Source organism: Somniosus microcephalus, chromosome 28 (assembly GCF_052327205.1).
Source record: "Somniosus microcephalus isolate GS21.2 chromosome 28, FLI_Smic_1.0, whole genome shotgun sequence".
NCBI lineage: Eukaryota > Metazoa > Chordata > Chondrichthyes > Squaliformes > Somniosidae > Somniosus > Somniosus microcephalus.
In genome coordinates this window covers 32,180,990-32,193,657 of record NC_141014.1, presented here as the reverse complement: position 1 = coordinate 32,193,657, position 12,668 = coordinate 32,180,990, and the positions used below count along the sequence as shown (strand labels likewise).

Below are 12,668 nucleotides of genomic sequence, written 5' to 3'. Positions count from 1 at the left end.
TTACAAGCTGTTGCTAAGCAACAGTGTTTGTTGTCAGATACGGAGATGAAAACCTCCGTATGCTTCAACATTAACTTTGTATGTCCGGCAGTTTTGATAGATCGGCAACACGCCGGTCCCGTCGGTGCCGGATATCACAAAGTTTCCTGTATAAGACAAAAAATTTGGCACCGAAGCACATAAGAAGAAATTGGGGCAGGTGACCAGAAGCTTGGTCAAAGAGGTAGGTTTTAAGAAGTGTCTTAAAGGAGGAGAGAGAGGTAGCGAGGCGGAGAGGTTTAGGGAGGGAATTCCAGAGCTTAAGGCCTAGGCAGCTGAAGGCACGGCAGCCAATGGTTGAGCGATTAGAATCAGGGATGCTCAAGAGGGCAGAATTAGAGGAGCGCAGATATCTCGTGGGGTTGTGGGGCTGGAGGAGGTTACAGAGCTAGGGAGGGGTGATGGAGGGAATTGAAAACAAGGATGAGAATTTGAAATCGAGCCGTTGCTTAACCGGGAGCCAATGTAGGTCAGCGAGCACAGGGGGAGGTGGGTGAACGGGACTTGGTGCGAGTTAGGACACAGCCAGCAGAGTTTTGAGGACCTCAAGTTTACGTAGGGTGGAATGTGGGAGGCCAGCCAGGAGTGCGTTGGAATAGTCAAGTCTAGAGGTAACAAAGGCATGGATGAGGGTTTCAGCAGCGGATGAGCTGAGGCAAGAGTGGAGACGAGCGATGTGACGGAAGTGGAAATAGGCGGTCTTAGTTATGCTGCGGATGTGTGGTCGGAAGCTCATTTCAGGGTCAAATATGACACCAAGGTTGCAAAAAAGTGTGGTTCAGCCTCAGATAGATGTTAGGGAGAGGAATGGAGTCGGTGGCTAGATGGTGCATGTGTGTGTTGGATGTTGGGCGAGGACAGTAGTGGCTGCAACACCACCCCCATCTCACGGTTAAATCATAGAATCGCGGAATAGTGCAGCACAGAAGGAGGCCATTCGGCCCATCGAGTCTGCGTCGGCTCTTTCGAAGGGCAATCCAGTCAGTCCCACTCCCCCGCTCTCTCCCCATATCCCTGCAATTTTTTCTCCTTCAAGTATTTATCCAATTCCCTTCTGAAGACTATTGTTGAATCTGTATCCACCGCCCTATCAGGCAGCGCATTCCAAATACTAGCCACTCGTTGCGTAAAAAAGGTATTCCTCATGTCGTCTCTGATTCGTTTGCCAATCGCCTTAAATCTGTGTCCTTTGGTTAGCGACCCTTCTGCCACTGGAAACAATGTCCTTTTATTTACTCGATCGAAACCCTTCATGATTTTGAGCACCTCTATCAAATCTCCTCTTAACCTTCTCTGCTCCAGGGAGAACAACCCCAGCTTCTCCAGTCTCTCCACATAACTGTAGTCCCTCATCCCAGGAACCATTCTAGTAAATCTCCTCTGTACCCTCTCCAGAGCCTTCACGTCCTTCCTAAAGTGCGGTGCCCAGAATTGGACACAATACTCCAGCTGGGGCCGAACTAGTGTTTTATTTTATAAATAATCATACAAATAGCCGCTGACTCTCAAGCCTGGGTTTTGCGATCGGCAATATTTAACACCGATGTGGGGAGACCTACGTATGAAGGCTGGCCATTTGGGTATGATTACTTTACTTCATCGGCCGTGAGGCGCTTTGGGACAACCCGAGATCGTAAAAGGCGCTATACGGATGCAAGTTCTTTCTTTCTTACTGAAGGATGCCTGGCACCCATGGAGCTGTACCCCAGAATGAATTGAGGCTTTCAGGAGAGCAAGAAAAAGACTTGCATTTCTATAGCGTCTTTCACAACCACCGGACGTCCCAAAGTGCTTTACAGCCAATGAAGTACTTTTCAAGTGCGGTCACGGTTGTAATGTAGGAAAGGCGGCAGCCAATTTGCGCACAGCAAGCTCCCACAAACAGCAATGCCCAGATCATCTGTTTTAGTGAATCTGGCTGAGGGATAAATATTGGCTAGGAAACCAGGCTCTTCTTCGAAATAGTGCCGTGGGCTCTTTTACGTCCACTTGAAAGAGCAAACGGGGCCTCAGTTTAACATCACATCTGAAAGACGGCACCTCCGACAGTGCAGCGCTCCCTCTTTACAAGCGCTCTACTCGGAGCTCCGGCATGGCAAGGGAGCCCCAGGTGGGCAGAGGAAACGCTTCAAGGACACCCTCAAAGCCTCCTTGAAAAAGTGTAACATCCCCACCGACACCTGGGAATCCCTGGCCCAAGACCGCACAAAGTGGAGGAGAAGCATCCGGGAAGGCGCCGAACACCTCCAGTCTCTTCGCCGGGAGCAAGCGGAAGCCGAGCGCAGGTCAACCCAAGCACCCCACCCACCCGCCCCTTCAACCACCGTCTGCCCCACCTGTCCCGCATTGGACTCATCAGTCACCTGAGAACTCATTTTTAATGTGGAAGCAAGTCATCCTCGGTTCCGAGAGACTGCCTAAGAAGAGAACTCCCTCAGTACTGGCACTGGGAGCGTCAGCCTGGATTTTTGTGCTCAAGTCTCTGGAGTGGGGACTGGAACCCACAACCCTCTGACTCAGAGGCGAGGGTGCTACCCACTGAGCCACGCATGACACGCAGGGGGGGGGGGGGGGGGGGGGGAAGAGAAATGTCAAAGAAGTAATCCAAGCGTACTTCTCTTTTAAACACCACAAAAGAACAAAGGAGGCAAACAGTTTCCGCAGGACGGTGCTTCGGTGAACTCACTGTTACTTTCGGCTGGTCACTGAACGACCGCTTGTTGCACTGCTGCTGCGCAGCCACCAGCTGCTGGATCATCTCTTCCTGTTGCGCCGTGAGCCTGGCCGTGTCCAGCGTCACTGGCGAGTCCTCCGCCGGCACCACCATCGTCTGCGCCAGGTCGTCCTCCCGCTTCTTCTGCTTCTTGCTGCGGATCTGCTCCTCCGACAGAACACCTGGAGGGGGCAACAAGCACGGTCAACATTCTGGGATGGTGGGCGGGATCGCTGGTGGGAAACGAGTCAGGTACAGGAAACTTTTTTTTATCCGGCACGGACGGGACCGACGTGGTGCCGGTTCATCAAAAATTCCGGATAACCGAACGCTATAGTAAAAGATAGGGAGAGCTGAGAGCTCCGTATAAAGCAACAAATCCTGTTGCAACTGTAGAACAATGGCCACAAGTTTCAAGCGTCTCTGTAGCTTAGCAACAGCTGCAGCCACACCCTTGCACAGCACAGATGGAAGGCGGCAAGTACAATATGAAGTAAAACCTACTCCTAAATTTTGCCGGTTAACCGAGATTTCCGGTTATTTAGGTGCCGGTAAATCGAAAGTTTCCTGTAAATTCCTTCTGCATTGCACCTTCTAGATTTTTTTAAATAAGGTTTGCACGATTAAATAAAAATGGATATTCAGGATGATAGTTAATTCGAATATTGTCCTTTCACTTTCTCCCCCCACCCATTTATCCTCCTCCCCATCCAGTTCCTGACCACTTGAGTATCTCTCATTGGCCCAATATTTGTAGAGATCTTCAACTTCAAATCTTCCTTAAGAATTGTACCCTCCCCAATTCTTTGAATCTTCCATTATCACCTCCCTATTCAAAAAAGGCCATCCTCAATCTCTTCATAGAAACATAGAAGATAGGAGCACGAGTAGGCCATTCGGCCCCTCGAGCCTGTTCCGCCATTTAATGAGATCATGGCTGATCATCCAAATTCAGTACCCTGTCCCTGCTTTCTCCCCATATCCCTTGATCCCTTTAGTCTTAAGAAATATATCTAACTCCTTCTTGAATATATTTAATGAATTGGCCTCAACTGCCTTCTGTGGTAGAGAATTCCACAGGTTCACCACTCTCTGGGTGAAGAAATTCCTCCTCATCTCTGTCCTAAATGGCTTACCCCTTATCCTTAGACCGTGACCCCTGGTTCTGGACTCCCCCGCCATCGGGAACATCCTTCCTGCATCTAGTCTGTCTAGTCCTGTTAGAATTTTATAAGTTTCAATGAGATCCCCTCTCATTCTTCTAAACTCCAGCGAGTATAAGCCCAATCGACCCAATCTCTCCTCATACGTCACTCCTGCCATCCCAGGTATCAGTCTGCTATTCTATCTCCTACCCTATTTTACAAAGGCCACCCTCAACCTCTTCATCCTCTCCATCTCCTACCCCTCACCTCTACTTCCTCTTGAAACACATCAGCACCACCCGGCTTCATTTCCCCTCTATTCAAACCCATTCAGTATGGTTTCCATCCCACCTTTAGCACTAAGACTATCCTGGTCAAAGTCATCAACAATATTCAGTGTAATTGCATTTGGGGGCATGCCATTCCTCCTCGTCTTCCTCAATCGCACCATGCCTGTCAACGCAGTCACTCGTTCCACCCTCCGCTACCACGTCTTCCCCATCATCCACCTCTACGTAATTGCCCAATTATGGTTCCAATCCTACCTATGCCACGCAGCCAGTATCTCCCCTCTAATGGCATCTCCTTCTGTGCCTGCGTGGCCACCTTCATCGTGCCCCAGGGATCCTTGGCCCCTTGCTTTTCCCCAACAGTAGCATCTGCAAGCATATGGTCAACTTCATAAGAGTGACCACCCAACTTTACCGGTCTAAAACGACTGGCACGGCAACAGTGGAGATCTGGTCAGCCAGAAATCTCTTCGGTTTAACAAGACCGAAATTATCCTATTCGTCTCCAGCCCAAACTTTGTGGCCTAGTCACCTATCCCACTTCCTTTCCCAGCAACTTGCTCAGGCTGAATCTGAAGGTAAGCATTCTCTGTCATAAGAGACTCACATCTGAGCTTCAAACTCCACATCTGATCTACTGAGAAGATTGCGTATATCCCAACTCCAGAGCATCGCCCCCCCGCCCCTGCACTTCAATCTCACCCCTTCACTGCCCAATCATCCTCGAAGCTCAACTTCCCTAACATTCCCCAGGTCGGACTCCCAAGCCCCACCCTACATTAAACTCCAAGTCACCAAAACTCCGCGGCCTGTAGCCAGTCTGGTACACGCATCACCCTTGTCCTTCTTTCCCAATCGCTCCCCTTTACCTCTGCAACCGTATCCAGTCGTACATTGAGTACCAAAATAGAAAAGTGTTCTGTATCCAGGACTGACACATACATTAAAGAAAGACTTGCATTTATATAGCACCTTTAACGGTCTCAGGACATCCCAAAGCGCTTTACAGCCAATTAATACTTTTGCAGTGTAGTCACTGTTGTAATGTAGGAAACTCGGCAGCCAATTTACGCACAGCAAGCTCCCACAAGCAGCAATGTGATAAAGACCAGATAATCTCTTATTTTTGTTATGTTGATTGAGAGATAAATATTGGCCCCAGGACACCGGGGAGAACTCCCCTGCTCTTCTTCGAAATAGTGGCCGTGGGGTCTTTTACGTCCACCTGAGAGGGTAGACGGGGCCTCGGTTTAACGTCTCATCCGAAAGACGGCACCTCCGACAGTGCAGCACTCCCTCAGCCTGGATTTCTGTGCTCAAGTCTCTGGAATGGGACTTGAACCTGTAACCTTCTGACTCAGAGACGAGAGAGAGTGCTGCTCCACTGAGCCACGGTTGACACTTGCTCGATCAGAACAACCACCAAAACAAATTCAACCACCGAACTGATGAATACTAATCGGGCCACTCTACCCGCTCCGATTTCAGAGAGGAAGGAAACTGCCGGAAAAAAAAACTCGCTTACAATGTTCCCTCATCCCGGCCTCCCGGCATTTCCGGAGCCGGCACTCCTGGCATTTCCTGCGCATGTACATGTCCATCTCGCACTTGCCGCTGCTCTTGCAGGTGTACTGTGCATTCTTGATGACGCTGCGGCGGAAGAAGCCCTTGCAGCCCTCGCAGCTGAGCACGTTGTAGTGGAAGCCCGACGCCTTGTCCCCGCAGACGCTGCAAACCTCGTTCCCCAGCATCTTCGGGGCGGGACCCTTCTTGCGCTTTAACATGGGCTCGTTCCCTGGAAAGGCAGGGAGAAGTAAGTAATGAGGCACAATTGTTCGTGGTTAAATGGCTGCCACCCAGCTAGCTTTTTTTTTGGATAAACAAGGGCAGGAAACACTGAAAGCAAAATAACAACAGAAAACGCTGGAAAAACTCAGCAGGCCAGGGCAACATCCGTGGAGAGAGAAATAGAGTCAACGTTTCAGGTCGAAACCCTTCGTCAGAACTGAGAAAAAAAGACAGGCAATGAAACAGATTAAAAGGCCAGTTTGGGGGCTGGGAAATGGGGGAGGGGATGAAAGAACAAAAGGGAAGGTCAGTGAGAGGTGAAGAGACGTTAAGAGATATTCAAGACGAGACGAGATGGTAATCGGACAGGTAAAGAGACAAAAGACGGCTCTAGATGAAGTGTGAAATGTGCAGGCAGAGTGAGAGACAGCTGCCATGTGGGAGAGAGAAAAAGGAAAAGGCACAAACCAAAAGTGTGGATAAAAAATATATAAAAATGTAATAGGGGCCGAGGTTATGATCTGAAGTTGTTGAACTCGATATTGAGTCCGGAAGGCTGTAAAGTGCCTAATTGGAAGAGGAGGTGCTGTTCCTCGAGCTTACGCTGAGCTTCCGTGGAACAATGCAAGAGGCCGCGGACGGTGAGGAACACCGAAAGCAAACAGGTAACATACACAAATCATTGGTTAAGCCCGTTAGAAGACTGCGCTCGTTTTTTTGGGGCATTTTGCTTTCGAGAAAGAGGTCACGGAGAAGGGGCAGATGAGATTTATTAAGACGATACCAGGAATCAGAGGCTTTAGTTATGAGAATCTTTTCAATGGAACCGAGAAGGTTATGAAGAGATCCAATAGACGTGTTTCTTTACTCAAAAAGTGGCGAGAATGTGCAACTCGCTACCACAGGGAGTGCGTGAGGCTAATAGCAGAGAGGCATTTAAGGGGGAAGCTAGTAAATGAGGGCGAAAGGGCTGATAAGGTTAGATAAAGTAAGGTGGCAGGGCGGGGTGGGGCGGGGGAGGCTCGTGTGTAGACCTGTTGGGCCGAATGGCCTGTTTCGGTGCTGTAAAATTCTATGTAAAAGTAGGAGGGATTATGAGGGTCAATAGAAAAACCCTTGAAAATTGATTGACGTACGTTTAACCCCCTGTGCACCGAGCTACTTGTGCAACAGGTGAGTAAATACTCCTGCTCCTAATGAAACGCCTACTGTGCCAGGCCCTATGCTTTCTTTTAGTTATTCGTTCACGGGATGCATTCTGAATCTATCCCATTTTGCACGGTGGTAGTGTCACATAAGACGATGGAAACATAAGAAATAAGAGCAGGAGTCGGCCATTCGGCCCCTCGAGCCTGCTCCGCCATTCAATAAGATCATGGCTGATCATCGACCTCAATCCCACTTTACCGCCCGATCTCCATATCCCTTGATTCCCCTAGAGTCCAAAAATCTATCGATCTCAGCCTTGAATATACTCAAAGACTCAGCATTCACAGCCCTCTGGACGCATCTCGTGAACAAATAATTAAAAGAAAGCATAGGACCTGGCACAGTAGGCATTTCATTAGGAGCAGGAGTATTTACTCACCTGGGGCAGAGAATTCCAAAGATTCACAACCCCGAGTGAAGAAATTCCTCCTCATCTCGGTCTTAAATGGCCGACCCCTTATCCTGAGGCTATGCCCACTAGTTCTAGACTCTCCAGCAAGGGGGAAACAACCTCTCAACATCTACCCTGTCAATCCACCCTCAGAATCTTGTATGTTTCAATGAGATCACCTCTCATTCTTCTAAACTCCAGCGAGTATAGGCCCAATCTACTCAATCTCTCATCACAGGACAACCCTCTCATCCCATGGAGGGTGTCCTCAGTGTGAAGACGGGACTTCGACTCCACAAGGACTGTGCAAGTAGTCACTCCTACCAATGCTGATCGAGTATATTTTTGATCACACAGTTCAGTCAAGGCAGAAAATTTGAACTTTTTCAAAAGAATAATTCCTTTCTTTATATTAAAAAAAGCACCTTACCGCTGACATTTAGGGAGCATTCTGGCTCAGTGGAGAATGAACCGTTGTGGATAGCACCCTCCTCCAGCTCCTCCTCCTTCACATGATACTGTGCGCTGTCTGCACTGTCCTCCGTGACAGGATCCGCGACATCTTTGTCATCTTCTGAAAAGAATATGGGATATGGGGGGGGGGGGGGGGGGGGTGGGAAGTGATCAAAATCAAAATTAACCACCGTCAATGAAACTTGACAATTATATATTCAGATAGTTTGCCTTTCCTCTCCAGAAGGTGTAACCACCGCCTTGCTCCTTGAGCTGGCCTTCCCCGGAGAGGCATCCGGGAAGGCGGCGAACACCTCGAGTCTCTTCACCGGGAGCAAGCGGAAGCCAAGCGCAAACAGCAGAAGGAGCGCACGTCAACCCAAGCACCCCACCCACCTGCCCCCTTCAACCACCGTCTGCCCCACCTGTGACAGAGACTGTAGGTCCCGCATTGGACTCATCAGTCACCCGAGAACTCATTTTTAGTGTGGAAGCAAGTCATCCTCGGTTCCGAGGGACTGCCTAAGAGAAGATTCAAAGAGTTACAATTTATCTGAAAGCGAAATCTGTCGGAACAGGAGGAGGCCATTCAGCCCCTCGAGCCTGCTCCGCCACTCAAATCAGATCACGGCTGATCTTCACCTCAACTTCATTTTGCCACCTTTGCTCCATATCCCTTCGTAACAAAAATCTATCGATCTCAGTCTTTCCAGCTCCAAGTGACCCAGCATACGCAGCCTTTGGGGGAGCGAATATCAAATTTCTGGCCCTTTAAATTAAAAAATGCTTCCTGATTTCACTCCTGAACGGCCTGGCTCTAATTTTAAGATTGTGTCCCCTTGTTCTGGACTGCCCCCACCAGAGGAAATCGTTTCTCCGTATCTACCCTATCGAATCCTTTAAACACCTCGATCAGATCACTCCTCAATCTCCTAAACCCGAGGGAATACAAGCCACGTTTATGCAACTTGTCTTCGTAATTTAACCCTCGAAGCACTTGTACCATCCTGGTGAATCTGCACCGCATCCCTTCCAAGGCATGGAGGTTCCATTGAGTGCCTGTGGCAGTCATTTCCATCCCCGCACCGCAACCCCCCGCCCCAACATCGACTCCCCACCACACGCAAAGAACCACTGGGAACCCACGGGAATTATTCAAATTATGCTGACGGGAACAGGCCATTCAGCCCCTCGAGCCTGTTCCGCCCTTCAATAAGACGACGGTTGATCTGTATCTTAACTCCCATCTACCCGCCTTGGTTCCGTAACCCTTAGGCCCTCCTTGCCGAACAAAAATCCATCAATCTCAGTTTTGACATTTTTAATTGACCCCCCCAGCCTCAACAGCTTTTTTAGGGAGAGTTTTTTCCAGGTTTCCACCACCCTTTGTGTGAAGAAGTGCTTCCTGACATCACCCGAGCGGCCTGGCTCTAATTTTAACGTTACCCCCCCCCATGACCCCTGGAACATTCACCAACGTCAGCAGTGGCCAGGTTAACCTCAGGACGTCCCAAAGCGTTCTACAGCCAATGAAGTACTTTTTGAAGTGTAGTCACTGTTGTAATGTGGGAAACACGGCAGCCAATTTGCGCACAGCAAGCTCCCACAAACAGCGATGTGATAACGACCGGATCATCTGTTTTAGTGATTAAGCGGACGCAAAACCCACCAACTATACGCCAAGTTTCTGCCGACGTGAAAAGTATCTCCTGTGTCAGTGTACTTATAGATAAAGCTCTTCTAAAGGCCTTGGAGAGGGAGCAGAGGAGATTGACCAGAATGGTACCAGGGATGAGGGACTTCAGTGATGTGGAGAGACTGGAGAAGCTGGGATGGTTCTCCTTAGAGCAGAGAAGGTGAAGGGGCAGAGTTAATATAGAGGTGTTCAAAATTATGAAGTAAATAATAGATTAAATAAGGAGTAACTATTTCCACTGGCAGGAGGGTCGGTAACCAGGGGACACAGATTGAAGATAATTGGTAAAAGAACCAGAGGGGGAGATGAGAAGAATTTTTTTACACAGCGAGTTGTTGTGATCTGGAATGCACTGCCTGAAAGGGGCGGTGGAAGCAGATTCAATACTAACTTTCAAAAGGGAATTGGATAAATACTTGAAAAGGAAAAGATTAGCAGGGCTACGGGGAAAGAGCGGGGGTGGGGAGCGGGACTAATTGGAGAGCTCGTTCAAAGAGCCGGCACAGGCACGATGGGCCGAATGGCCTCCTTCTGTGCAGTGTATAAGCCTATAAAAGGACTTACCGTGGCCAGCGTCCAAGCCATTCACAGCTGAGAAGGACATCTTCCATCACGTGCTCCACTGCATTGTGAAAATACAAACCCAGAAAGAAGCTGGGAAAGATAAAGAAAAGAAGTATAAATTGTTAATAGTGCAGTTTGATCTTTAGAAACATAGAAAAATAGGAGCAGGTGTAGGCCATTCGACCCTTCGAGCCTGCCCCGCCATTCAATATGATCATGGCTGATCCTCTATCTCAATACCATATTCCCGCTCTCTCCCCATACCCATTGATGCCTTTTGTGTCTAGATGCTATTCTTTCACCTCCTCGGCTGGATTTTCAGGTCCGGTCAGCTACGGTACGACTCCCCAGTGGCCATTTTACACGGATGAGTCTAGACAATGAGTGTCAACAGGCTACTCCGTATCGGAGGGCATAATAGCAGGACCTGGCTTTCGTTGGCACTCAATAACCCCCCCCCCACCCCAGAAACACACACTTCTGGCAGGGGTTGGTGTATAGCGGCCAGAAGCAGGAACCCTGGCTGTTTTTACCCTTCCTGAACCAGGGGGACTGAGCCCTGTTATAAGGCACCAACGGGTGTCCACAGGCCACTGTTCCTGCAAAAGAGTGGAAACACCTGAACTCGAGGCTCTTGGCCAATCTCCAGCAAAGCCGTTCTACAGGAAACCAGCAGAGGACATGACCGGGGGTGGGAGGTGCAGACAAAGTGCATTTTCTCCCTTCCCCTTTTCTCTCTCACTACCTCAAGATCCAAGACTCGGCCAATGAAGTGTCCAGTCCTTTTTTTAAATTCATTCATGGGACGTGGGCAAGGCCGGCATTTATTGCCCATCCCTAATTGCCCCTTGAGAAGGTGGCGGTGAGTCGCCTTCTTGAACCGCTGCAGTCCGTGTGGTGAAGGTACTCCCACAGCGCTGTTAGGGAGGGAGTTCCAGGATTTACCCCAGCGACGATGAAGGAACGGCCAATATATTTCCAAGTCAGGGTGGAGGAGAACTTGGGAGCTGGTGGTGTTCCCATACGCCTGCTACCCTTGTCCTTCTAGGTGGTAGAGGTCACGGGTTTGGGAGATAATGTCTGACATGAATCAGTCATTCATGAAAAAAACTTATGAAATAATACTGAGCGGCCTACGGGTGGCGCTGTCCAGGGAAGAGTATAAATACTCGGGCACGGGCCCAGCTTGCGCAGGGCATTCTTAACAGGAACTAGTGAGGACACAACTAGACCTCCATGTTGTAAAACAGTTGATTAAAGCCTTGTTTAACGCTTAGACCAAGTGCCTAGTAGTTTTCTTACGTCACTGTCAAAGAAATCCTGGCTACGAACGGGTGGGATTCACGCAATAGAAACGAGCAAGAAGTGGCAGACATTGCTACTTCAGAACTGGAGTGGGACTTAAGCCTTGAAGGTCACAACCTTCTGTCTCAGAGGCAAGAGTGCTACCGACTGACACCATGAAATCCTAGCTATTATTATAATATTATTATAATAGTAACGAGCCTATATCATGTTTTTTTTTATTCGTTCATGGGATGTGGACGTCACTGGCAAGACCAGCGTTTATTGCCCATCCCTAATTGCCCTTCTTGAACTGCTGCAGTCCGTGTGTACTTCTTTGCAGCGGTTTGGTACAACTGAGTGGCTCGCTAGGCCATTTCAGAGAGCAGTTAAGAGTCAACCACATTGCGGTGGGTCTGGAGTCATATATAGGCCAGACTGGGTAAGGACGATAGATTTCCTTCCCTAAAGGGCATTAGTGAACCAGATGGGTTTTTACAACAATCCGGTAGTTTCATGGTCACCATTACTGATACTAGCTTTTTATTCCAGATTTATTTACTTAACTGAATTTAAATTCCCCAGCTGCCATGGTGGGATTTGAAGTTATTTCTCCGGATCATTAATCCAGGCCTCTGGGTTACCAGTCCAGTAACATTACCACTATGCTACCGCACCCGTAACATACCTGCATTAGCACACCTCGCCACCACTGGGCTCCCAGTGTTCAAAGCTTCATTGTTCCTGCTCCTCTCAGTCCAGCTGGGCAAAATCTTGCGGGGTTTTTCTCCCCCTTATTCCTCCTCTCTCCAAAGTGCTCGAGAGGAGGGGGGCCCTGAGTTTGTGTCGAGTTGGAGAGTTCGTGTTTGCTGTCCGCCCTGAAACAACACAAGTTAGTCGGATGGAATAACTCGCATAAAAGAAACTCACAAGCCACAACTAACATGCAGGAAGGATGAGAGGAGAAAGAAAGAAAGTCTTGCATTTCTCCAGCGCTTTTCACGACCACCGGACGTCCCAAAGTACTTTACAGCCAATGAAGTACTTTTTGAAGTGGAGTCACTGTTGTAATGTAGGAAACGTGGCAGCCAATTTG

General features: G+C 49.0%; 1 protein-coding gene across 7 annotated transcripts in view; it reads right to left on the bottom strand.

Annotated features, from left to right (window-relative positions):
• LOC147099514 (oxysterols receptor LXR-beta-like) overlaps positions 1 to 12,668 on the bottom strand; it is a 51,857-nt gene that overhangs the window by 16,771 nt on the left and 22,418 nt on the right. For 6 of the 7 annotated variants that reach the window (XM_085969726.1, XM_085969730.1, XM_085969731.1 and 3 more), the window contains 5 exons: positions 12,261 to 12,450; positions 10,289 to 10,378; positions 8,006 to 8,149; positions 5,713 to 5,982; positions 2,726 to 2,934 (listed from right to left, as the gene is read on the bottom strand). In XM_085969726.1, coding sequence (XP_085825852.1) covers positions 2,726 to 2,934; positions 5,713 to 5,982; positions 8,006 to 8,149; positions 10,289 to 10,328 — 663 coding nt within the window. In that variant the 5' untranslated portion in view covers positions 10,329 to 10,378; positions 12,261 to 12,450. The remainder of the gene's footprint in view (positions 1 to 2,725; positions 2,935 to 5,712; positions 5,983 to 8,005; positions 8,150 to 10,288; positions 10,379 to 12,260; positions 12,451 to 12,668) is intronic. The other variant, XM_085969729.1, reaches the window with a different exon arrangement.